This window comes from Gorilla gorilla, chromosome 3, assembly GCF_029281585.2.
Source record: "Gorilla gorilla gorilla isolate KB3781 chromosome 3, NHGRI_mGorGor1-v2.1_pri, whole genome shotgun sequence".
NCBI lineage: Eukaryota > Metazoa > Chordata > Mammalia > Primates > Hominidae > Gorilla > Gorilla gorilla.
Genome location: NC_073227.2, coordinates 50,027,127 through 50,054,296, shown reverse-complemented (window position 1 = coordinate 50,054,296; position 27,170 = coordinate 50,027,127). Strand labels below are relative to the sequence as shown.

The following is a 27,170-nucleotide window of genomic DNA, read 5'->3' as shown; positions in this document are numbered from 1 at the left end:
AACTGAGGTGCTTCCATTGACCAACATTAGGACAGTTTGAGCACTGCTACTTTGTTCTTTCCTTGCATATCTTCTTCTCCCTCTTCCTTGATCTTCCTATCCCACTGCTCCCCTCCTGGTAATGAACTCCTATACTCTCAAGAAACTCTCTCCATCCCTTTTCTTCCTGGGTTATTGACCATAATTGTCTTACAATTTCCACTTTGAAATTTTGCCAACTCATCTGGAGAAGGAAATATTGTCATTTCTAAGCCTTGGTCCTGTGCAGAACTGAGATAGTCAAATAATTTAGAATCCTCCTAAATATTTATACTCCAAGGCTTCTAGTTACATCCTTCCAGTTTCATAACTTCTTTCCAGGTTACTAGTAACAAAAATAAATAAAATGGGGTGGAATCCTAACGAAACCATTGAAATAGGGTTGGCAAACTTTTTTCGAAGAGGGCTGGTGACATGGTTTGGACCTGTGTCCCCATCCAAATCTCATGTCAAACTGAAATCCAATTGTTGGAGGTGGGGCCTGGTGGGGGGGTAACTGGGTCATGGGGGTGAATTCTCATGAATGATTTAGCAATAACCCTCTTGGTACTGTCCTCATGACTGGTGAGTTTGTTCTCATGAGATCTGGTCATTTAAAAGTGTGAGGCACCTCCCCCATCTCTCTCTTGCTCCTGCTATGTAAGATACCCGTTCCATCTTTGCCTTCCGCCAAGACTGGAAGCTTCCTGAGGCTCCCCAGAAGCTTCTATGCTTTCTATACAGCCTGCAGAACTGTGAGCTAATTAAACCTCTTTTCTTTATAAATCACCCAGTCTCAGGTATTTCTTTATAGCAATACGAGAACTGACTAAACAGCTAGATAGCAAATATTTTATGCTTTGGAGGCCAAGAGGTAATATAAAGGACATGATCAAGGTATAGCAAGAAATAACTACAAATTTCCATGAAATTTTTTGACAAAATTTAAAATATAATAAAAATATGTGAGTGCAATTCTTTGTAATACAGGTCTACTAATGAGAAGAACAGAATTCTTTTTGGGAGGATAGGATAAAATATTTCACTTAATTGGGATTCAGTTAGTATTCCTTATCATCAAAATTAATTGCAAATGTTCATCTATTGATGATAATCTGATATTTTACTATTTCATATTCAAAATCTTATAGATAGGTACTGCCAAATGCTGATATAAATCTATAAACGTAATTTTAAATAACTATATTCATTGCTTTGAAAGCATTTATAGAATTCTATGAAATTCTTGTTGATATTTGCCTTTTAGCATCTTTTTACATTGACGACTAATCACTTCCAATTGAAGTCAGGAGAAAGCTGCTCAACTGCACTATTTAACAGATTTTGAAATATGTAAATTTCCTCTGCACTTGCATGGAAATCTGAAAAACACTTCTGGAACTATAGGTTGGGCTTGGAAAATATATCTGCTGCAGATGTCTTCTGTTTTTTTTTTTTCATGTATTCATTCTTTTATTGTCCATTGTTTTAATTTGACTGAATACATGATCAACAAGAGCACTGTACCCCTGGCAATTATTAGAACATGGACTTTGCATAGTAGAAAACATTTTACACCAGTCTATGGGGTACTGCATTGCTTTTTATAAAGTTCAAAATAAAGACTTATTTTCAAACAAGTGACTCTGGTTTATTTCATACACTACACTTTTCCTTGCAGAAAAAAATAAAACTGTACAACTGCATAAATAAAAAATTCTTCCACCATGAAAATGGTTAAAACACTCATAAAGACACACCATCAGCATGATGCCTCCAAAAAGGAAAAAAGGAAAGTAAAAGAAAATGTACAAAGCAAATTTATTAGGCCTGTCACTAGCCAAAGTGATGGGCAAATCCAGATCTCAGACACAGCTTTAGAACATACTAGAGGAAAAGAGAAGAGATGTCAAGACAGCATTCAAAACAAGCACAACACAACCCATCACCTTTTTGTGTTTTTCTGTAGTGTCACTTAAAATTTAAAGGGCAGTTCCCCCATGACAAATCCCTGTCCCATTCCCAGGACAAAAAATAATAATAAAGTAAGACCTAACACCACAGGAAAAGACTATAGAATATGTTAAAGATGCTCATTGATGGGCCATTATCTTTGAAAGAGCCAAAAAAAAAAAAAAAAAGACCATGCCAGTTTTATTCCCATTGAATATTTACACCTTGGACAGCAAAACCTGCTCACATAAAGTACAAAACAGATACGATAACACATGGCTTGAAAAAGGACCAGAGTATGCACCTATAGTACTATACATTAAATAAAATATAGGAGGCAATACTTAGGGGCCAGAAACACTGCTTACAAGTCACTTATGCAATCATAATTTACAGTAAAAATGAGCACATCCCAAGACTCAATTTTTCTTTTGTCATTTACAGTAGAATATTTTGTTGCTATTGCTACACTTTAGTTTACATTAATTACATTCTAACCGATTAAATGCAGAAAGCAAGTGTAAAGCATATAGATTATGCTTTAGGTGTAGGTCCCATACGTATGACAGTTTGTTCAAGACTAACAGGCTTTTGTATCTTTTTTTAAACTTATTAAATGGCTAGCGGGAAAGATTTGTGCTTGTGATCAGCTCTTAACTTCAATTTTTACATCAAAGGATCCCTGAAAACCATCTTTCTCACTGTGCCCAATGTTCTCACCATCTGCTTTACACTAGGCGAATTTCAGTGTCCATGGTAAGGTTGGTGAACTGTACAGCAAGCAGGGGCTGCAGGTATTTGGGCTGCAGGAGTTTGCCATAGTAGGGATAATTCTGCAGAGGAAAACCAAGGTAGGTGCCCAGTCCAAAATACTCCACATTTCTATTTTTATCCTTATCTTCATCTCGCTAGCCAGTGCACTGAACAGGAAAGACAGATGCGTTATACTTCATCACTGGGTAAGTCTCCAAGGACTCATTCTCGGGAGACTTAGGTTTGAAGCCTAGAACTCACTTGAGCTTTATAATAACATGTGGTTTGCCTTCTTCGTAGCCGTAAGTTTTGTCATTTAATCCAGAGCAATTTCCCAGCCACTCAAGCTTGAATCTGCAGACCTTTCGCTCACCTCATTCTTGATTAAAGTCTCCTTGTTCTTTGGGTTCACTGGGCACATTGTCACAATTTTCAAAAATCATGTCATCCTTCTGGGCTGAATCTTTGTACTTTTCCAGGAACCTAACTACGTTCAGCACATATGCCTCACAGTGCTTGGGATCATTAGGATGAAAGGCAATTTCAGTCTGCTGGATCTGAGAAATATGTGTTAATCCTGGTGGGGTCCTGATATGTGGTTCTGATATGTGGGTTTAAACTCACTGATGGTGAGCAGCACCATTTGGATGATTCCGATGAAGATGCCAGTCAGGCAGCCATAAAATATTACGTAGAATAGAAGGATCTTAAACCAATTGCCACCGGTCCTGCCTAAAAACTCCTTCTTCTCTGAGCTCCAGAAGAATTTCTTCCAACTGCCCTCCTCATTGGCTTTCCTGCAGGTCATGGCAACAGCGGGTCAGCAGCTGCTGCAGTCGGAAGGGTGGGCGGCTTCGGGCCATGCCCTCGTGTTCTCTGAGGTGTTGCTCATTGTCTCTGGCCTGGCTCTCCGCAGACAGGACACACCACTGCCACTGCGGATCTGAGTGCTTGTGTTAAACTTTTAACAGCATGGGAAGTACATAAAGCTGACTGACATTACTTTGATTCAAATAATGTATCTACTGTTGAAATGACTTCACAGCAGAGTAAGTTTTGTATTTAAGCACTGTTTTCCCCTGTAATTTTACACTGAATGCATTAAGAAAAATAACGTCTGCAGCAAAACCTAATTTTCTAAGCCATTCAGTGTTTGATAATAGTGGTTGACAGGTGGGTCTTCTTATTCAGAAAAATTTCCATTTTGAATTTTTCAATCCTGCGCTCAAACAATGGCAGTAAAACTGCTAAACTACTGAAATGCAGTGTAGAAGGACAAGTCAGGATAATCAGCTTCTATTTCTTTCAGTGGTTAAGTCCACAAGTTCAAAGGTGATACTATTGGTTCAAAAGCAAACGAGATTTAAGCATTTTCCACAAAGTTCCTACTCATGACAAATATTTTCTGGGAAGTATCTACTGATGAAAAGGCTTTAAATATCTTATGTTTTCACAAACTTTATAAATTTGTCCAACTAAGGCTTTTTCTGCTCCACATGTATTTTTACCACCATCATATATATAAGACATCTTAGCAGATTCCACATCAGGTTTACTGAATTAGTATTTTCACATCTTCTTTGAAAATATTCTCACGTTGCTGGGCGCAGTGGCTCATGCCTATAATCCCAGCACTTTGAGAGGACAAGGAGGGAGGATCACAAGGTCAGGAGATAGAGACCATCCTGGCTAACATGGTGTAACCCCATCTCTACTAAAAATACAAAAAAAATTAGCCGGGCATGGTAGCACGCACCTGTAATCCCAACTACTCGGGAGGCTGAGGCAGGAGAATCACTTGAACCCGGGAGGCGGAGGTTGCAGTGTGCTGAGATCATGCCACCGCACTCCAGCCTGGTGACAGAGTGAGACTCCGTCTCAAAAAAAAAAAAAAAAAAAAAATTCTTGCCTGTGGTTGTTCCACATACACTATTCACAAAGGGTAATTCTCCAGTCTCTTCAAACTCAGCACCCACTCCTCAAATAGTATTGGTACACAGGTCAACTTATCAAGAGCCAAGGAATATCATTCAAAATAATTTGCCTTGCTTTTTAATTGACTACTGATGTCTGTCCTCAGTGTCCTCAACTCTTGAAGCAACTAGTCTTGCCTAAAGACTACTAGTCCTGGATACATTTCTTCAGCTGCTTAAATTAAACAGGACTTAATTTACTCGCCATTAGAAAACCACTTTCTTTGCTTGAGCCACTCAGAAACCAAACTTTGGTTGCAGCCTCATTTTCATTTTCTATTTTTGTGAACAAATTCTGCTGTAATATATTCCATCTTAAATTCTCTAATTTTTCTGATTGTTACACTCCTGTGAGTTGGGAATACTGTGATGATTGATTAATCTAGTAATGTCAACATATACTGTATTCTTTTAACTCAGCTATGGTGTCACTGCATAGTAGACACAGTACTTTGCCATCTAATTCAATAACAAATAATCCATGCTCAACTGTGACTTAAAAGCACAACACTAGATGTCTACTTTTCTTACTCACCAGACAGGTATGCACTCATACTAAAAAAAAAAAAAGGTCATGTACAAGGATACCTATGACATTTGAAATACTGTTGAATTATAACTGTTACTGAATTGTAACTGAGTAGCAGTGCAAAGTGACAGGAGCACCACATGCGGTCTCTGTCGGAGCTACTCAACTCTGCTGTTGGTAGTGCAAAGGCAGCCACAGACAATATGTAAATAAAAGATCATGGCTACGTCCCAATAAAATTTTATTTGTGGACTCTGAAATTTAAATTTAATTTTCATCTGTCACAAAATATTGTTACTCTTTTGCTTTTTTGTCAGTCATTAAAAATATGAAAACCACTTTTGGCTTATAAACTATACAAAAACAGGCAGCAGACCAATTTGTTCCAAGGGCCACAGTTAGCCAACTCTGGCTACTGAAGACAGATGAGATTACACCGGCAAAAGAGCCAGGGACATAGGTTGTTGTAAGCTATCCAGGAAGCCATCCTCTATTAAAATTGATTACACTAAGATCCAAAACTATAAACAAAAAAACCCCCACAGAATTAATAGGTAATTTTAGAATTAGACTTCTAGAAATAAACAATTTGTGGACACTGACCCTGATGTAGAATGCCAAGGGACCCTTTATGCTCTCTTTGGTTAAAGGGCCTTAAATTAAAAATAGGGTGGTAAGAAAGATTAAAATGAACTGGCAGTTAGTTCATGTTGGAAAAACTAAATTGCAATGCACTGTCAAGAAACCAAAAGAGAAGATGAAAAAAAAAAAAGGAATAAACTTAGGGCTTTTAACAGCCATACAAGGCAAAATTTATTAACTTCTCAAACCCTAAGCAAGTGCAGTCCCTTTCTAATTCTAATAAAAAATCAGTGTCATTGATAAGAAGTATGAACACTAAAAAATAAATTGTTCTATCAAACCAGAAAGGGAATAGCAGCAATGATATTCTTCTGAGAAACCTCACGATGCTCAATAAAATCTGTTAGTCGTTTAACAGATAACAATAAAGTCAGCCTGATTATCAAAGAAAAATATGTATACATTTTTCATAAATACTAGCACATCGATCTCTACTTTAATCCTGATACATTACCATATATAAGTGCCCAAGAGTAAAAGAACTATATAACTGCACTGGCAATATCTAATTCCCCAATGGAATATGCCCTATCTGATTGTATCCTGTATTAGTACCTGTATTACCTATAAAGAAACTCAATGGAAACCATTAACTGAATAGTACACAAGAATTTCCAGGACTATCCGTCCCCAGTATGTATTTCTTCCACTGAAAGTAAATACTTCACTTCTGTTAATTTAAGTGCAGCCCTCTTTATAATATCTGTGGATTGTCAGCTAGACACGGTGGCACACACCTGTAGTCCTGGCTACTCAGGAAGCTGAGGCAGGAGGATCACTTGAGCCCAGGAGTTCAAGGCTATAATTCACTATGATTGCACCTGAGAAGAGCCACTGTATTCCAGCCTGGGCAACATAGTGAGACCTCATCTCTTAAAAAAAAACCAGATAATCGCCAGGTGCGGTGGCTCACGCCTGTAATCCCAGCACTTTGGGAGGCTGAGGCGGGCGGATCACAAGGTCAGGAGATCGAGACCACGGTGAAACCCTGTCTCTACTAAAAATACAAAAAATTAGTTGGGCGTGGTGGCGGGTGCCTGTAGTCCTAGCTACTTGGGAGGCTGAGGCAGGAGAATGGCATGAACCCGGAAGGCGGAGCTTGCAGTGAGCTGAGATTGCGCCACTGCACTCCAGCCTGGGTGACACAGCAAGACTCTGTCTCGAAAAATAAAATAAAATAAAAATAATCAACAACTTTTTCTGAGGCCAAAAATCCTTTGATACTAGGATTCACTGTCTCCTTCAAACTTTTGAAAATGCCAAACCAATGATTTAAAGAACTTGGATTTTACAAGGAAAACTATACTTATTCAACAACTAGATGATTTAATATTATATATTCAAGGTCACAAGAATCTCAAATATACTCCTTATTCCTCCTGACTAGGTTAGCTGAAAAGAGACATACTATTTTCAGTTTTGTCAAGAAAAGGAATCATCAACAGAAGGTCAATCACTTTCTTTGTCAGAATTAAAGCTATTTGAGACCATCCTAGACCTTCAACCAAAGGGCAAATGAGAGGATTACTAAGACTGACAGCTTACTACAGGCAATGGATAGTTAACTTTTCTAAAACAGTTCAACCATCACCATCACATGAACTGACTAAAACAAACATCCTGACCTTTTAATATATACTGGAATATTTATAAATAAAATGATATAATGTCTGGACCTGGTTTCAAAGTAATCCAGTAGAGTGAAGGTTAGTGAGAGGGATATACATTAAACAAGGCTGGCCATGTGTTGGTAGCTGTAATGCCAGATGATGGGCATTAAAAGGTTATTATGCTTTTCTCTGCACTTCTGAATATGTTTGAAATTTCCCTACTAAAAAGAGGAGAAACCAAATTTCAAGATAGACTGCTAGAAAATATTTAGAACATATGAAACTAACTTGGTTAGATTTTGGTTAAAATCCACCAAAAACTTATTTAAATCAATTTTAAGAGACACACAATCTAATAGAAAAGTGAACAAAACATATAAAAATTATTACAGAAGAACTAAGAAAAACCACTATACATAGAAGATAACCTCAGTGGTAGTCAGAGATATTCAAAATTAAACGAGGTACCATCTGTTGCCCATCAAATACACAAAAAAGTTAAAATCTTCTTAATATCCAGCATGGGCAAGTGTATGAAAAAATAGTCTCCCTCATACACTGTGATTGTAAATGTAAATTGGTACCATATTTCCTTCAGAGAGTAATTCTTTAGGATCTATCAAATTTTTAAATGCCTATGCCATTTGATCCTAAAATTGTATTATTAACACTCAATCCTATGTAAATATTCACAATTATCTCACGTTAAAAAAATAAAAATATTTATTGATGTATTCTTTCTAACAGTGAAAAACTGAAGAACATAAATCTTGCTACATCCATACAATGGGGTACTATACAACTGTTAAAAAGAATGAGGTAGATTTCTATATGTAGATATGCAAAACGGTTATGATTATACCACTATCTATAAAGAGCAAGATGTACAATATGTATGGTATCACCCCATTTATGTCTGTGTTGCCCAGGGTGGTCTCAAACTCCTGGGCTCAAGTGATCCTCCCACCTCAGCCTCCTGAGTAGCTGGGATTACAGGCAAGTAGCTGGGACTACAGACATGTGCCACCACACCTGGCTCCTAAGAGTCTCACCTGCATAAACATTTCAAACACCAAGCACAGCTTCTTGTTCATAGCAGGTATTGGATAAATATCTGCTGAATTAATTAATGTAGCTGAGTTAATAGACCTTTCTGTAAAAAAGTAATTGATATGATTTGGCTCTGTGTCCCCACCCAAATCTCATCTCGAATTATAATAGCCATAATAATCCCCACGTGCCGAGGACAGGCCATGGTGGGAGGTGACTGGATCACGGGGATGGTCTCCCCCATACTGTTCTCATGATACTGAGTTCTTGAGATCTGATGGTTTTATAAGTGTTTGACAGTTCCTCCTACACACACGCTGTCTCTCGCCTGACACCATGTTAAGATGCGCCTGCTTCCCCTTGCGCCATGATTGTATGCTTCCTGAGGCCTCTCCAGCCATGCGGAACTGTGAGTCAGTTAAATCTCCTCTGTTTATAAACTACCCAGTCTTGGGTAGTATCTTTATAGCAGTGTGAAAACAGACTAATACAGCAATTACTTCCTATTCTATCACTTTTATAACAAGTATAATCTTCAAATCAGATAAGTTTTGATAGTTATATGTCTTATAAAAATGATAAACTGTAGCTTCTCTTCCTCTCATCATCTTCAAAAAGCTATACAGGAGAAAACAAAAACACAGTTCCTGTTTTTGTGAAATAATTGAATCCCAAAACGGAAACTAGCATTTGCTGGAAGCAACAGAGCCTAGGCCAACAGGTATGCTAGCACTAGAGAGTTCTTACAGATACAGTTCTCACCTGCAAGTTATTTTTCAATTAACTTGACTTTAAATTGAATATACTTACTTTCTCTGTATTCTATTTCTGCTTCCTTACGCAATTTTTTCTCTCTGGCAAGAGCTTCAGGGCTTCCCCAAACTTCCAAAGATCTGTGCATACACACATGGTCACCACAATGAACAATTTTAATGACTTTATTGACATCACATTTAAATCTAAATTCTCTAATGAGAATCTTACAACAAAGTGTAAGGTGCTTTCGGAGAAACATAAAGGACTTAGGAACTTTTCCAAATGAAATCTAAATAACTAGAGTAAATTCAACAGCAAATTTTCTTACACATTATGACATATATTTAGTTAAGGAGTACATATTAGTAACTCACAAATAAACAAATTTGCAAATACAAAAATATTGTTTTTAAAAAGTCATTTAAAAAATTCTGACTCTGTCTAAAATGTATTTTTATTAATCCAAAATTTGGCTTGCACTTTTATTCTGAAAGAACTATGTTCTTACTTTGCCTCCACATCTGATCTCAAGTATACAGTAAAAGACTCAGTATCTTCATGGGGACTTCGTCGTCTGATTTTTCGAAGTTGTTCTAGATCACTAGAGAAAGAAACATGTTGAATTTATTCAAAGTGCATATAGTTTATATACTTAAAGAGGATTACTAAGGGCAGATAAAAGCAACAACACTGATCCCCATCTTAGAGAAATATTGATGTGAATGGCTTTTAAAGATCAGTTTAAAGATGACATTTTGTATACAAAAAATAGAGACAGTGAAAAAAAATTACTCTTGATGCTCAGTGTAGACACCACAATATAATATGTAGAGATTCACTTCCCTCACCAGTACTTGTATTTGTATCTGCTATGGGCACACCACTGCCATCTCTAATATATGGGGAAAAAAAGTGAAAAGTTAGGTAATGTGTGGTGGCTCACTCCCAGCGCTTTGGGAGGCCGAGGTGGGTGGATCACCTGAGGTCAGGAGTTCGAGACCAGCCTGGTCAACATGGTGAAACCCCGTCTCTACTAAAAAAAATACAAAAATTAGCTGGGTGTGGTGGTGCCTGCCTGTAATCCCAGCTACTCAGGAGGCTGAGGCAGAAGAATCACTTGAACCCGGAAGGCAGAGGTTACAGTGAGCCAAGATCACGCCACTGTACTTCGGCCTAGGAGATAAAGCAAAAAAAAAAAAAAAGTGAAAAATAAGCAAGGTGCGGTAGCTCACACCTGTAATCCCACCACTTTGGGAGGCTGAGGTGGGTGGATCACTTGATGTCAGGAGTTCGAGACTAGACTGTGCAACCTGCAAAACCCCATCTCTACAAAAAATACAAAAAATGAGCCAGGCGTGGTGGTGCACAGCCGTAGTCCCAGTTACTCAGGAGGCTGTGGTGGAAGAATTACTGGAGCCTAGGGAGGTAGAGGCTGCAGTAAGCCATGATTGTGCCACTGCGCTCCAGCCTGGGCAGCAGAGTGAGACCCTGTCTCAAAAAAAAACAAACAAAACGAAATGAAGAAAGAACATGGATTAGAATATCATCCCTCTACTTAAGAATTTAAGTTAAAAATTTACAGTCATTATTTGTTTATATGTAGATTAATACTAAGTGGTAATATCCATTCAAAGGAATGATGTCATAAAGATTATGTGTCAATTACATGTTATTTATTTTCCTTTCTCTTAAATTTTGAAAGGCTTATATATTCATCAAGTCACTGCTAAACAGTCATTCTATATTTAATCATGGATCTTCCTATGGAAATTTTGTTAAAGCAATGAAACAATCTATAAATAAAAAGTCTGTGACTATGTAATGTTATCAAGTTCTAGAAATTAAACCTAGATTTAAAAAACATCAATAACCATCACATGTTAGTAAAAATGTATGGATCAGCTTTCAAAAGATATATATTCTAGTTCTCCCTGTCACTGACTCACTTAAATGAGCTGGGTCAATCACTAACATCTTGTATTATGCTCATCCTGGACTATTAAAGTGGAGACAGCAATGCCTAATCCACTTAATTCACAAAATTTGTGTCAGAACTAAATCAATATTATAATTGGTTGTTGATGTAATAGTTATAAAAGTTAAAAATTATAGGAATATCTATTTCTTGATATATACCAAAGTGGCTGTGACAATGAGGAAGACTGAAAAAAAGATAGATCATCTGATTTCTCTAATTGGTGCACAAAGGAGGGAGGAAAGTTTAAATCTGTGACTAACATAATTTCAATAAATATAAATATGAGAAAATTAATAATAACAGATATTGGAAAGTAGTAAAAATAATTTATACTCAACAGAAATCACAGTTGGGAGCATGAACATAAATTTAACTCACTAAATTAAGTACTCAACTCTGCTGGCCAAAAAACCAAAAAAGTCAAACATACAAATACGCAAATAATCTTATTGAGAATTCTGTCACATACCAATGACTTAACAATTTAACTCCTAAAATTCTTGTGTGATGGAAAGGTTTTGAAGAATTTACCACTGTGGGTTTAAGAAACTAAGAAAGACTAGAATTGCTAATGCTGGGGCAGGATTCAGTTTAGTTTGCTAACAATTTTTAACATTTTTGACTGAATAAAAATATCTCTTCATTTTAAGGAGCCAGTAGCAAATTTTCCATATATGGATGGTAGCAGGTAACACACTCTAAGAAAGGAATAGTTATTTAGATTATTTAGATATGACACACGGCTACATTTTTTTAAAAAATTACCTGGATTTGAGGCAGAACTCATTTATCGCTCTGACTCCAGTGATGAAATTATTCTGAGTGTACTTTGATCCATACTCCCTTTTCTTAAGGACTGCTTTAACTAAACAAAAAACAGGAAAACATAATAAATATGCACACTGAAAGTCACATGTGAAGATGAATATAGGCTGATACTTACGAGGCTTCACTAATGAATTTCACAGAAAACTGATCTTTTTCACTGAATGACATCAGAGAAAAAATTATCCAAGTGCAGAATAGGATGAAATTGCATTTGTAGCCATCTAGCTTTTGTCTCTATATGTCATCTATAACTGATCCCAAAATGTCAACCTTTGTCTAATGAACACTTGAACAGGTATTACTGGTCTGTCTAAATCATATTGGTATAATTTAAATTGCTTAAGGTCTAAATGAAAATGAACTGAAGTTTTGATAAAAAATTACAGAGTATTCGGAGGCCAAGGCAGGTGGATCACTTGAGGTCAAGAGTTTGAGACCAGCCTGGCCAACATGGTGAAACCCTGTCTCTACTAAAAAAAAATACAAAAAATTGGCCAGGTGTGGTGGTGGGTGCCTGTAATCCCAGCTTCTCAGGAGGCTGAGGCATGAGAACCACTTGAACTTGGGGGGCAGACGTTGCAGTGAGCCAGATCATGCCACTGCACTCCAGCCTGGGCTACAAAGTCAGACTCTGTCCAAAAAAAATAATAAACAAATAAATAAATAAATAAATAAAATAACAGAGTAGTTGAGTGCTTTTCAAACTGTGAGGTGAAATCAGCATTTCATACAAAGTAGAAATATTAAGTAATCAAAGACTACTACATATAATTATTTTTTTGTGAAAACCTTTGTTTCATTTACATATACTAATCTATGTGTATACTAGTTGCTAATTAATATTTCTTATGTGGGTTACAGTCAAAAAAGTTTAAAGCCACTAGACCATTTCACATAATGTAATAAAACTGAAGAAAAGTACAGAATAATTTCATCAGTTAAAAATTACAAAAAAAATTATTACAGATTATAGGTTAAATATTGCCTTCTAATAAATTGTTTTTCTATTGTCAAGTATCAAACTGCTCATAAAAAGGCCAGCGACACCAATACCAATACGGCATCAATTATAGTCTGTGAGTTAAAAATTACAGAACATTGGTCTATGTTAATCATTATAAGGTGAGACTTTTGGTCATATGATAGAGATAAATAAGCAAATACCTGAAGTGCAAGAGCAAAATAACAAACTTATGTGTTCTATTTCAAATTGTCACCTATTCACTTCATGTTCTATTCTCATATTTATTATTTCACAATTTTCTGTTCTACTTCCAAGTTGAAAGAGCAAATTCGGCCTAAGATTACCTATCACTACAGTGGGTAAAAAGACTCCTAAAATAATACATACTTACATTAAATGCACAAATATTACGTAATAAGAATATCTGAAAAATAAAGTTCAATTAAAAAATCAAAACCTTATCTGAAAAAAACATATAAGGAAATACAGATTTTTTTTTGCATGAGTTTCATGTCTCTAAACTGCCTTTTAAATTTAAAAAAAATTTTTTTAAAAATTTCTTCCAAATAGCTAAAAAACCCTGGCCCAGGTTATTAATGATGAAGATGAGGATGATAATGATAATGATGGCTGCCATAACAACATTAATTATTATTAATTGTCTACCATGTGTTAATCAAAGTTACCCTAGAAAAGAAGTCTCATTTTCGGCACCACGTTATAGGGGAGAAAACTAAGCCTCAGAGAAGTCAAGTAAATTGCCCAAGGTCAGCCAGCTGGTAAGCACTGGAGCCACAAATTTAATCCAGTTTTGTCTGATGCCAAAGCCACAGTGCTGTTAATCATAGAGTTGCTGCCTCCATGAAACAGCTGCTTTGGAGATGGGAACCACAGCCTGTTATACAGAAGAGAGCTACAAACAGGAATTCCTTCAATTTCTCCTAGAAAAGAAAGTCAGACAAGAACGGCCAAACTCTACCTGGATTTGAATAAGCAGTAGCTGAAAAGTGTGGGCCTCTTGTTCTTTAATTGCCTTACTCTTCTAAAAATGATAATGCAATTGATGATTCTTATTTGCCATTATTCCTTTCTTGGGCTTTTGAAAAAATTTGTGACAAAAATGCAAAATAAATTTAATAGAAAATTAGTTTATATGTAAGAGAATAAATCCTTATGGTCAATCTATTTAAATAAAAGTAAAAAATAAACTATACTCTTAGAATAATATAACTATAAAGAGCTCTACATAAACCAATGTTATATATTTAATTCAAAACATCTTTATAATACAAAAATAGGATAAAATATATTTACCTCTTACTTGGAGAGGTTCTTGCTTAAGTGGAGCTTTGAGTTCTGCGCCTATACCTTCTGCTGTAAAGTTTATTAAAAGTTTACATTAAACAACTGCTTTCATACAAATCTATAAACTTAATTAATATTAGCCAATGTAATATAGCAATGCATAAAAACGACAATGTATCAGACCATGTTGGATTCATCTTAAGAATGTAAGAGCAGTTAAACATTACAAAAGCTATTTATCTCATTAACAGATTAAAGAAGAGAAACTATACAATCATTTCAGAAGCTAAAGAAAAAGCATTTAATACAATTCAACATCCATGCAAATCTCAAACCCTTTTAGAAAATTAGGACAAATAGGAATTTCTTTAAAGGGTAAAACAAACTTACAACAAACATTGTCTTTAATGGTGAGTGTTTAAATGCATTTTTAAATTAAGGAACAAAAGAATGCACAGTTCTTCTATTTAAAACTGTACCAGAGATACCATTCAATGAATAAAGAATGATTATTAAGTGGGACTGGGACAACTGTACAACCCTACACCTACCAAAAAACACATTAAATTAAAAAAATTTGAATCTACCTCCCACCATAAAGAAAAAACAATTACAGGTAGATTAATTAATTATTTAAATGTTAAGGTATTTACATGCCTTACAGTAGACAATACAGAATACTTTTGTGGTACAGAAAGATTTCTTAAACAAGATATAAACAACACAAGAAAAACTGGATAAATTTCTGCCAAATTAAAACTCAGAAAAACTGTTCATCAAGTAATCCCATAAAAAAAAAAAAAAAACAGAGAAAAAAGAAAGGCCACAAACTGAGAGAAGATATTTCCAACAAATAGAATCAACAAAAGTAATCAAGAATATTTAAATAAGTCCTCTAGATCAAAAAAATGACAATCCATTAGAAAAAAATAGGAAGGACAATCTTGCACAGAAAAGGATATGCAAATAACCAATAAACATTTGAAAAAATGTCTGCCCCATTATTAATAGAATCCAAATGAAATCACAAGATGCTATTTTATAACCATCAGATCAAGAAAAAGGAAAATATGAGAATACCTAATGTTGGCAAGGGTATGGAACAATGAAAATGCATACACTGCTGGTGGAAATATAAACGGGCACAATACCTTGGTAAACAAGTTGGCATTATCTACTATAGTTGAACACAAGCATAATTTATGACCCAGCAATTCTTCTAGGTCAGTATATTTGGCTTCAAGAAACTCTTGCACGAGGGCTCAAGGACAGAGGTACATGAGTGTTCAGAGCAGGACTCTGTTCTGTTGTAAACTGGCAACAACCCAAACGCCCATTAGCAAGAGAACAGATAGATAGATAGATAGATAGACCATGTTATATTCACACAACATTTCATACAGCAGTGCATAGTAACAAACATAATAATGGCCATCTTTCTTTGAGCTTTTACTGTGTGCTAAGTACTACTCTAAGCATGTATCAACTCATTTAACTCATACAACATCCCTGAACAGTATGTGCTATAATTATCTCCAAGAAAATTAATGAACCAGACACACACACCAATCAATAGGATAAATCTTAGCAACTAAATTTAATGAAAAAAGTAAATCACAAAAGAATATATACAATAAGCTATCACAATGAAGTTCACAAACAAGCAAAAGTAAATAATCAGGGCTATATACAAATGTATAAAGCTATTTCCTTTTTTTTCACATGGATACACAGGACAAATGGAGATAGGAGGATGTGATCAAGACAGTGAAGTTCTTAGCTTGAGTAGTAAATTCCAAGGTTTGATTTTATTATGTTTTTAACTTACATATGTATTATAATATCCTTTTGTATGTATCAAATATATTGTAAAAATCTCACCCTTAAAACATTTTCCATTATATTTATATCCTCATTCAATAACATTTCAGAGTTAATGAAGAATGGCTATATTTACTAAGCATTTAACATGTGCCATGTACTGTCCTATGCACTTTACAAATTATTTCATTTAATTGTCACAAAATTGCTCTGAGGAAAATACTATTATCTTCATCTTATGAGGAAACTGAGGCACAGAGATTATTATAACTTCCCCGAAAGTCACAGAGCCAGTTTTCCTTGTTATGAGGAAACTGGGGCATAGAAAGGTTTTGTAAATTCTCCCAAAGTCACGCAGCTAGTATTTTAAACATGGAGGCACAGTTATTTTGATTACTCTACACTCTTAACCGCTTTCCTGTATTGCCTGTGTTTAGAACAATATTTAATTTTATGTGTAGGTATTTGTGTATTTTTCTAGGTGGTAAAAAAAGAGTAGATACTGGATTACCAACATGAAGATCACTGGAACCTCCTGAAAACAGCAGTTTCTGGACAAGAATGGGAATGGACACAATAGTTGAGGGGAAAATAGGAGATTAAATGGAAGCGGTATTTGGACTTTCAGCAGGAGGTGAAGAGAATGAATCAAGGAAAGGTTGACTGCATTTTACATAGAGATAGGAATGATGCAATAACCACGAAGAAAATATAAAGTAGGCTAATAGGATAATCCCAAAAGCAAAGTCCTTGAGCAGATGAGGTAGTAGGGGATCCAGAATATAAGTCTCTGAAAACATGGAATGAAACAGAAATTGACTAATTCCACATATTTAGATTATGAGTTCATTTAAATGATATGGAACACTACTAAGTCTGACTATTTAACTGTGGTACATTTGTACTTCTGCCATCTTATTGTTTTCAGTTTACCATCTTGTTTTCTTTGCTTTTATTTTTATTTCGCTTTTCCTGCCATCTCCATCTCTTAGATTGAAAAAGTTTTCTATATTCTCCTCCCATCCAATCCCCCAATTGCTATTTGGAATTTATAAGACTGTATTTCTATTGTTTAACATTATTTTTCTTTAAAAAAAACTTTTTATTATTTTTTGGGTTTTTGTTTAAATTTGCTTTTATATTTTAATTTTTTATGGGTACACATTAAACATTTATGGGGTACATGAGGTATTTTGAAACAGGCATACAAAGTGTAATAATCATATCAGGGTAAATGGAGCATCGATCATCTCAAATATTTATCGTTTGTGTTACAAAGAACCCAATTATACTCTTTTAGTTATTTTTAAATGCACAATAAATTATCACTGACTGTAGTCACCCTGTTGTGCTATCAAATACTAGCTCTTATTCATTCTATCTAACTGCAGTTTTGTACCCATTAATCATCCTCACTCTCCACCTCCCACTATTCTTCCCAGCCCCTAGTAACCATGATTCTACTCTCTCTCTCTCCATGAATTTACTTGTTTTAATTTTAGCTCCATAAATAAGTGAGAACGTGCCGTTTTTCTTTCTGTGCCTGCCTTATTTCACTTAACGTAACAACCTCCAGTTCCATCCGTATTGCTGCAAATGACAGGATCTCATTCTTTTTTACGCTTAAATACTACTCCATTGTATATATAGACCATATTTTCTTTATCCATTCATTTGCTGATGGACACTTAGCTTGCTTCCAAACCTTGGCTATTGTGAACAGTGCTGCAATAAACATGGGAATGCAGATAGCTCTTCTGATATACCGATTTCCTTTTTTTTTTTTTTTTTGAGACGGAGTCTCGCTCTGTCGCCAGGCTGGAGTGCAGCGGCACGATCTCAGCTCACTGCAACCTCCGCCTCCTGGGTTCAAGCAATTCTCCTGCCTCAGCCTCCCGAGTAGCTGGGACTACAGGTGCATGCCACCACACCCAGCTAATTTTTTTGTGTGTTTTCCTTTCTTTTGGGAATATACCTAGCAGTGGGATTGCTGGTAGTTCTATTTTTGGTTTTTTGAGGGTCCTCCAAATTGTTCTTCATAGCAGCTGTACTAATTTACATTCCCACCAACAATGTACAAGGGTTCCCTTTTCTCCACATGTTCACTAGCATTTGTTATTGCCTGTCTTCTGGATAAAAGCCTTTTGAACTGGAGTGAGATGATATCTTATTATAGTTTTGATTTGCACTTCTCTGATGATCAATGATGTTAAGCACTTTTTCATACACCTTTTTTTGCCACTTGCATGTCTTCTTTTGAAAACATCTCGAGATATTTTGTCCACATTTTAATCAGATTATTAGATTTTTTCCCCATAGAGTTATTTAAGCTTCTTATATATTCTGGTGAGAGCGATAGTTTGCAAATATTTTCTCCCATTTTGTGGGTTGTCTCTTCATTTTGTTGACTGTTTCCTTTGCTGTGCAGAAGGCTTTTAACTTGATGTGATCCCATTTGTCCATTTTTGCTCTGGTTGCCTGTGCTTGTGGGATCTAACTCAAGAAATCTGCCCAGTCCAATATCCTGGAGAGTTTCCCCAATGTTTTCTTTAAATAGTTTCATCATTCGAGGTCTTAGATTTCAGTCTTTACTCCATTTTGATTTGATTTTTGTAAATGGCGAGAGAAAGGGTCTAGTTTCATGCTTCTGCATATGGATATCCAGTTTTCCCCAGCACCATTTACTGAATAGACAGTCCTTTCCCCAATGTATGTTTTTGGCACATCTGTTGAAAATGAGCTCACTGCATATCTATGGATTCACTTATGGGCTCTGTATTCTGTTCCATTGGTTTATGTGTCTGTCTTTATAACAGTAAAACAGCATAAAGGATTTAGGTTTAGTAACCTAAACCTATGCTGTTTAGATTATTAAAGCCCTGTAATATAATTTGAAATCTGGTAATATTCCTCCACAGTTTTTTTCTTGTTGCCCAGAAAGCAAAGGTGGGTGGGGGTGATTTGCAGTAGTATCTGAGAAAGAGTAAGACGAAAAATAAATGTTACTCTAGAATTTCATAGTGATCTAAATGTCTTCCATCATACTATTATTATTATTTTTTTAGGAGTCAGGATCTTGCTATGTCACCCAGGCTGTAGTGCAGTGGTGAGATCATAGCTCACTGCCACCTCCAACTCCTGGGCTCAAGTGATCCCACCTCAGCTTCTCTAGTAGCTGGGACCAGAGGTGAGCACTATCACATCAAAGTTAATTTTTAAATTTTTTGTAGAGATGAAGTCTCACTATGTTGCCCAGACTGGTCTCAAACTCCTGGGCTCAAGTGATCCTCCCACCTCAGCTTCTCAAAGTGCTCAGAGTACAGGCCTGAGTCACTGAGCCTGGTTATAGTATCAGGCCTCAGCCACTGAGCCTGGTTGATTATAGTTTTAGCATTTAATATTAAAAGAAAGTTTACTGTTTTATTATCAATAGTTTTACCAGGACATTTTATCCATTTCTTGTTCTTTGTTGTCTCTTGGATATTTCATCCTTTCCCTTCTGTAACTCCAGGTTTCTTCTGCATCTTGCAGAAGGACATGCTTTAATAGTTTTTTGTTTGTTTGTTTGTTTTTTAATGTAGAGGGGTTGATTAGTAAAATGACTCTCATCTTCAAGAGATGAAGATGGCTAATGGATTAAAAAAATAGAAAAAGATCTACTATTTGATAGCACAATAGGGTGACTATAGTCAGTAATAACTTAATTGTATATTTTAAAATAACTTACAGAATGTAATTGGTTTATAAATCAAAGGATAAATACTTGAGGGGATGGATACCCCATTCTCCATCATGCACTTATTTCACATTGCATGCCTGTATCACAACATCTCATGTACTCCATATATACACCTACTATGTACCTCCCAAAATTTTAGAAAATAAGCTTTTTTTAAAATGACATTCATCTTTATATGTATGATAACATTCCTATTTTTGCCTTCACTCTACAATGATTATTTAGATCACTATGAAATTCCAGAGTAGCATTTATTTTTCCTCTTACTCTTTCCTGGATATTATTCCAAATCACTCCCCCATCTTTGCTTTCTGTATATTTTTGCAGGTAAAAAGTCTACTTCAGTAGAACAACAATTAGGCTGATAGTATTCTGATTTTTCTCTTTGTCAGCTTTTAAGTTGGGTTGTTTCGTGTTTTGGTTTTTAAATCTGTGGTTTCTCTACAAAGTGTCAGGGGTAGATTTCTTTTTATTTATCCTGCTTGGTACTCAAAACATATTTCTGATCTGAGAATTCCTGTTTTTCTCAAATTCTGAAAAACTCTCATCTCTCTTTATATATTGATTCCTCACCATTTCTCTACCTATTAAATGTAGGCTACAGCTGCAAGTTCTTAAATGCTTTCAATTTTTGGAAAATCTTTTTGCCTTCCTATGTGCCTTCAGACTGAATTTGAATTTACTAACTCTCCTACTGACGATGACTATTTAGTCTACTACATTTTTACTTTAGTGGCTACACTTTCATTTCTAAGATTTCTAATTGTCTCCTTTTCCTAATTATTTGCTCTGGTTTTATTTCTGCAAGTTTGTGTTTCAAAATTCCCTGTCATTTTTAATGAATATGAGTCCTTCATTTAACCTTTTGAGAACATTAAACTTTATTTTAAAGCAATTAAAGCTGTTATTTTAGCTTCAACTGGATTTAATTCACATTTGTTGATTCTATTGGCTTTCGTAGCATTAGGATTCTTCATGTATTTTGAAATTTTAGAGTTCACCATCTTACCCTGAATAGGGTATATCCTTTCATTCTCCTCTTCACATTCTTGTGCTCAGAGTTCAATCTAATACCTCTATGCAAAACTCATATTGCCAGTTTGATCTCATATTGCCAGTTTGAAATTCCTTCCCCTCAATCCAGTCTCTAAGCCAGGAAACAGCAAGTTTCAGTTCCTGGTTGATATGGTTTGGCTCTGTGTCCCCATCCAAATCTCATCTTGAATTATAATCCCCATAATCCCCATGTGTCAAGGGCAGGACCAGGAGGAGGTAATCAGATCATGCAGCAGTTTCCCCCATGCTATTCTCATGATAGTGAGTGAATCTCACCAGATCTGATGGTTTTATAAGTGTCTTGCATTTCCCATTTGCACTTATTCTCTCTCCTGCCACCCTGTGAAGAGGTGCCTTCTGCCACATGAGGCCTCTCCAGTCATATGGAACTGTGAGTCAATTAAACCTCTTTTCTTCATAAATTACCCAGGCTCAGGTATTTCCTCATAGCAGCATGAAAATGGACTAGTACACTGGTCTTCTCCTTGCCTCCCTAGGCCTACAGCTTCCTGTAAGACACAGCCTCAGGTAGCAACTGGAATTAGCTATTTTCAGTCTCCTTCTGTGGGGGTGGGTGGATAAGTTCAAACAGTGAGTCTGACTCCAGTACCTTGCTATTCAAATAGCACATGTAGCATATTACCCCAAACAAGCCAAACTCCTAGCTGCCACTCCCAGATTACAGACCCAGAGTCCAGATGCTTCTGTTCCATTTCTTTGATATAACATGTCTTTTTTTAGTCCAATTATGTCTTCAATTCTCTCTTTTTATACTTTATCTATTATTCCAATGAGTGGTTAGTAGAACACGTGCCTCAAAGTATGTATTCACAATACCACTGTGATCAGAAGTTCTGCCTATCCATTGAGTTACCTCTTTTAAAGCTTATATGAAGCAATTAAATGCCAATATATCAAGCACTAACAAAAGCAAAGCCCTATTTGAAATAAAAGCAAAATATTTTACAGGTAATTTTTAGTATATTTCTTGGCAATTGTTTTTCAGTGAAAACCACTGGGAAAATGACCAAATACTGTGTGTGTGTTTATTTTATTTTTTTTTGAGACAGCATCTTGCTGTGTCGCCCAGGCTGGAGTGTAGTGGCACAATCAGGGCTCACTGCAGCCTCAACCTGTTGGGCTCAAGTGATTCTCCCGTCTCGGCCTCCCAAGTAGCTGGGACTACAGGCACATGCCACCACACCTGGAAAATTGTTTTATTTTTTGTAGAGACAGGGTCTCCCCATGTTACCCAGGCTGGTCTCAAACTCCTGACCTCAAGGGATCCTTCACCTTGGCCTCCCAAAGTGCTAGATTACAGGTGTGAGCCACTTCACTTGACCAAAATACAGTATGTTTTGATACCTAAAGCATGTACAGAAAATCTAAAAAGGCTTTAAGTGTTTGCCAAATCCTAAGTAGGTTATGATGTCATAATAGTAAATTGAAGATAAGCTTAAAAACACTTCTATTTAGTAACTACATTTGACCTTAAAAAATTAAATTATTATGATTTTATTTTTGTCTCGCTACAGAGCAAGCAAATTCTAAAGTATCTTTATCTATAGAACCTACATATCCATTTCTTACAATTTAGCTTTGGGAAACAGAGAGCAGGGCAGAGAGGAGTGAAGGGAAAAAGGTGGAATAATACATTTTCAAAACTTACCTAATGTCCAAACAACTGATATCTACTGTCAAAAGTTTCAGAAACAACCCTAGTTTCTACAATGCTCAACATTATTGAACTTAATCACATAAAATGAGTTGCTTTAAGCTGTATATTTCTGGATATTCTTCTCACTACAAACTGTCTAGATGTTACTAAATATATAGTGTTATACAGCACAAACAAGAATGCTAGTAAATGGCTTAAACACATGTATGAATACTTATTTTACATAGCACCAACTTAATAAACTCACACTGCATCACTGGAGTAGAATCTTTATGATTTCAATCAGTAACCAAACATTCTATCCATGAATATCGCTAGACATTTGTTTTAAGCTCAAACCCTGGCTGTTTGCCACACATCTGCTGTCATTAGCAAAATTAAAACTAATTTTACTAAAATTTAACAAATCTGAATGCTCCTTAAAAACTTAAGGATTCCTTAGCAAGTCCCTGCTTCTTAATGAGCTGTTCCTGACTTTATCATGTGATTTGAATTATTCAAAACTCAATCTCAGATCCTTAAATATACAAATTATCTTTCAATCAAGCAATTACTTGCACTCTGTCTGATGGCTAACAAGGTCTAATGTGGCCTAAGCAAGTACTGAAAAATTGAGCCCAAAATAAAACTGTCAATAAACAATGTATTTCTAATATAAGAAAATAAACTAACATTTTTATTCCAGTCAGCAGAGAAAAAAGAAACTTAATCACAGATTTCAATTTGAAAGATTCTGAATGATAGAACCATATTAAATATTTTCCCCTGAGTCTGCGTTCACCTCTGCAGAGCATTATAACATATTTTACCCTTAATTATATTATTTCATCACTATTTCTTTTCCCTTAACTATGTTCTAATAAACATGCTTATTTCTGGAACTTAGGGACTCATTGCACTCTGCATTCTTTCATTGCATAAAATCAAACTCTCAATCAATATTTACCCCAGCAGTTCTCCATCACCACAAAAGAAAGAGAAGAAATTGCACAGGTAAACCCAAAGGGAGGATGAGGCTTAGGAAAAAGAATGAAAACAAGGAGCCATTAAATGTATACAGGTTTCTCAAGGAATCTGTAAAATCTTCCCCTGTGAAAGACATCTAACTAAAGGAAAAATGGTCTTGAAATGTTTATTATTCTTCAAACACTGTCTTCTCCTGACACCAGATAGTCTGGATTTTCTCCAGCCACTCCTTCTCAAGTCTTCTTTGCAGGCTCCTCTTCTACCTGTCCCTCACCCATGTGGGGGATTTTGTACTAGAAGATCTCTCCTCACTCTAAACACTCTCCCTGCACTGTCCCAAACAGACCCATGGCTTCAGTTTACCATCTATGTATAGGTAAAAACTCCTAAATCTTTAGTTCCAGGTTAGAACTCTAAGCATTCACTCACTTATAAATATTTATTATGTCCCTACTATCAGCAAGACACTGAGGTTCATGCTGTCATGGAGCTTGCAAACATGTAGGTGATGAGGAAATAAAATATGGAAAACATCAATCAGGAGTAAGTGCTACCTATGCCAAAAATTAAATTAGGGTAGTATTAAAGACTTACTGGGTGGCTACTTTAGGTTGAGTGATTTTAAAATGTCTCTATGCAGAGCTGACATTTAAACTGAGATATGAATGACCAGAAGAGGCTGAGCCATGTGGAGAAGGGCACCTTGGAAAGAGAACGCAACTAGAGCAAAGGCCCTATAACAAGAAGCTCGCCATTTTCTCTGAACCAAAAGGAGAGTGCTTTGGCTGAAACATAATGAACAAACAAGAGAGGAGCAGAAGAAAATAAAGAGGAATACGGAAGCCAGATCAGCTAGAAAGAACTTTGAGAGTCAGAATAGTAAATTTTAATTTTATTCTAGCAGTCTTGGCTTTGTTCTATGGGTAATCAGAAGCCAATGGAGAGTTTTAATTAAAAAAGTGACATGATCTGTTTTTAAAAAGACCACACTTGTTACGTGAAAAATGAACTACAGAAGGACAAGAATGGAAGCAGAGATCCCAGGGAGAATACTACCACAGTAAATCAGACAAGAGATAATGATGTCTTGAAGTAGGATAGTAGTTGTGTTAAGATGTGTGACATCTTTTGTTTTTTGAGATGGAGTCTTGCTCTGTCGCCCAGGCTGGAGTGCAGTGGCGCGATCTCAGCTCACTGCAACCTCTCCCTCCTGGGTTCGAGTGATTCTCCTGCCTCAGCCTCCCGAGTAGCTGGGACTACAGGTGCATGCCACCATGCCCGGCTAATTTTTTGTATTTTTAGTAGAGATGGAGTTTCACCGGGTTAGCCAGGATGGTCTTGATCTCATGACCTCGTGATCAGCCCGCCTCGGCCTCCCAAAGTGCTGAGATTACAGGCATGAGCCACTGCACCCGACCTGATGTGTGACATTTTAACAGATGATGCAGTGACTAGCAGATTCACTGGATAACCAACTGCCTATTGGTCACTGCATCATCTGTTAAGACCTTCCATAGGCACCTATAATTCGGATGTGCAAACCAAGCCATCATCTCATTAAAATATACTCCAGCTCTGGTACTCCTAATTTTAGAAATGAATGAAATCATCTAGACAGCTGGCCAAACAGTAACCAAGCATTGCCCTTGGCTTGACCCTCTTCTTCATCCCCCAAATTCAATTACTAAGTCCTAATTATTCAGCTCCTAGATCTCTTAAGGTCATCCACTCCTTTAAAAAAAAGCATTATTATTACCCTACTTCAGACCTTCATTTGTACTACTACTTTCAATCTCCCTCCTTTGCAACCTGTTTGACATTTTGCAACTAGTTAATCTTTCTAAAACCTTAAATCTGATCAAGTACCTCCCCTACTTGTTGTATTAATAATACTCTGTTATTCCCACTACCTACAAAACAAAGTCCAAACTCCCGAACAAGACCCCGATCTGACTAGTGCTTAACTCTTGCCATTTTCTCAGAACATGGCTGAGAAAAAGGGAGACTGCTTTGGCTGAAACATAGTGAGCAAGCAAGAGAGCAGTAGAAAAAAATTAAAAGGAATATGGAAGCTGGATCACCGTCTCTTGTACTTTCAACACTACCAACCCCACCACCAAATCCTCTACTCACTATTCCAGGAATTTTACCTCCTTTTTCCACCATTCACCACACATCCATACCTACTTTTTTTTTTTTTTTTTGAGACAGGGTCTCACTCTATTGCCCAGGCTAGAGTGCAGTGGCACTATCATGGCTCACTGCAACCTTGACTTCTCAGGCTAAGGTGACCCTCCTACCTCAATCTCTTGAGTAGCTGGGACTATAGGTGCACACCACTATGCCCAGCTAATTTTTGTATCTTTTGTAGAGACAGAGTTTCACCACGTTGCTCAGGCTGGTCTCGAACTCCTGGGCTCAAGTGATCCACCCACTTGGCCTCCCAAAGTGCTAGAATTTCAGGTGTGAGCCACCACACCTGGCCAATACCTACTTTTCTTTCATGTCTCCAAGTAGGTATCATTTCCTTATGGAAATCTTTCCTAACCACTCAAGACTCAGTTAAGTGCCTCTCCTATGTGCCCCTGCAGCACCATTAATGAATTTCCCCTATCACAGTATGGTTATCCCTCAGTATTTGTTGGGGATTGGTTCCAGGACCTCCCTGTAGATACCAAAATCCATGGATGCTCAAGTCTATCTTATAAAATGGTGCAGTATTTGCATATAACCTATGCACATCCTCCCATGTACTTTAAATCATCTCTAGATTACTTATAATACCTAATTCAATGCAAATGCCAAGTAAATCGTTGTTACACTGTATTGTTTAGGAAATAATGACAAGAAAAAATGTCTGTATATGTTCAGTACAGATGCAGCCATCCATTTTCCCCGCAAATCTTTTAATCCTTGTTTGGTTGAATCCACAGATGCAGAACACATGAATACAGGGCTAAATGTTACAATACGATATTTGTTTGCTTAATTTTCTGCTTTAGTAATCAACTCTGAGTCATTCTCATTTGCTGCCATATAAAAAGTGCTCAATAAATATTTCTTGAGTAAATTAATGAATAAATGAATAAAGGACTTCCTTTAATGCTTCCTTTTATTGTACCCCAAGCAAAATCTTTTTAAATGCATTGTTAGTCTAGCAAAAAATGATACGAAAAGGCCAGAAATGAAGTGAAAGCAGAACCTCTACAGAATAAATGAACATATCAAAGCCAGCTTTCCCCCGATTTCTATTGAAGCTTGGATTCTTTGAGCTTATTTCTACCTCCGGAGCTACAACGGGCATGGAAGACCAGAGAATAAGACTAGGTTCTGCCAAGATAAGGAGTCTAACAGGGGACACTGAGGTAAAAAGCCACAGCCATAGGATCACTATGAACTAGAAATAAATAATACGCATAGAAGGGAACAGCAAGTAAACTGGCCTATCTGTATTTTGGTGTTAAATAGTGGGGAAGAAAAAAATACTCCTCTGAAAATCCTACAGACAAATGAACCCTAACACAAGTTACAGTCTGAATTCACAATGTAAA

The 27,170-nt window shown here is 36.3% G+C and overlaps 1 protein-coding gene and 1 pseudogene across 1 annotated transcript in view; both read right to left on the bottom strand.

Moving 5' to 3' along the window:
• Positions 1-27,170, bottom strand: part of SLC30A9 (solute carrier family 30 member 9) — a 92,605-nt gene that overhangs the window by 48,840 nt on the left and 16,595 nt on the right. The window contains exons 3-6 of the mRNA XM_019025661.4: positions 14,369-14,428; positions 12,028-12,127; positions 9,793-9,885; positions 9,339-9,421 (exon numbers count right to left, since the gene is read on the bottom strand). Of these exons, the coding sequence (XP_018881206.1) occupies positions 9,339-9,421; positions 9,793-9,885; positions 12,028-12,127; positions 14,369-14,428 (336 nt within the window). The remainder of the gene's footprint in view (positions 1-9,338; positions 9,422-9,792; positions 9,886-12,027; positions 12,128-14,368; positions 14,429-27,170) is intronic.
• On the bottom strand, positions 1,460-9,318 carry LOC134758316 (sodium/potassium-transporting ATPase subunit beta-1-like; annotated as a pseudogene).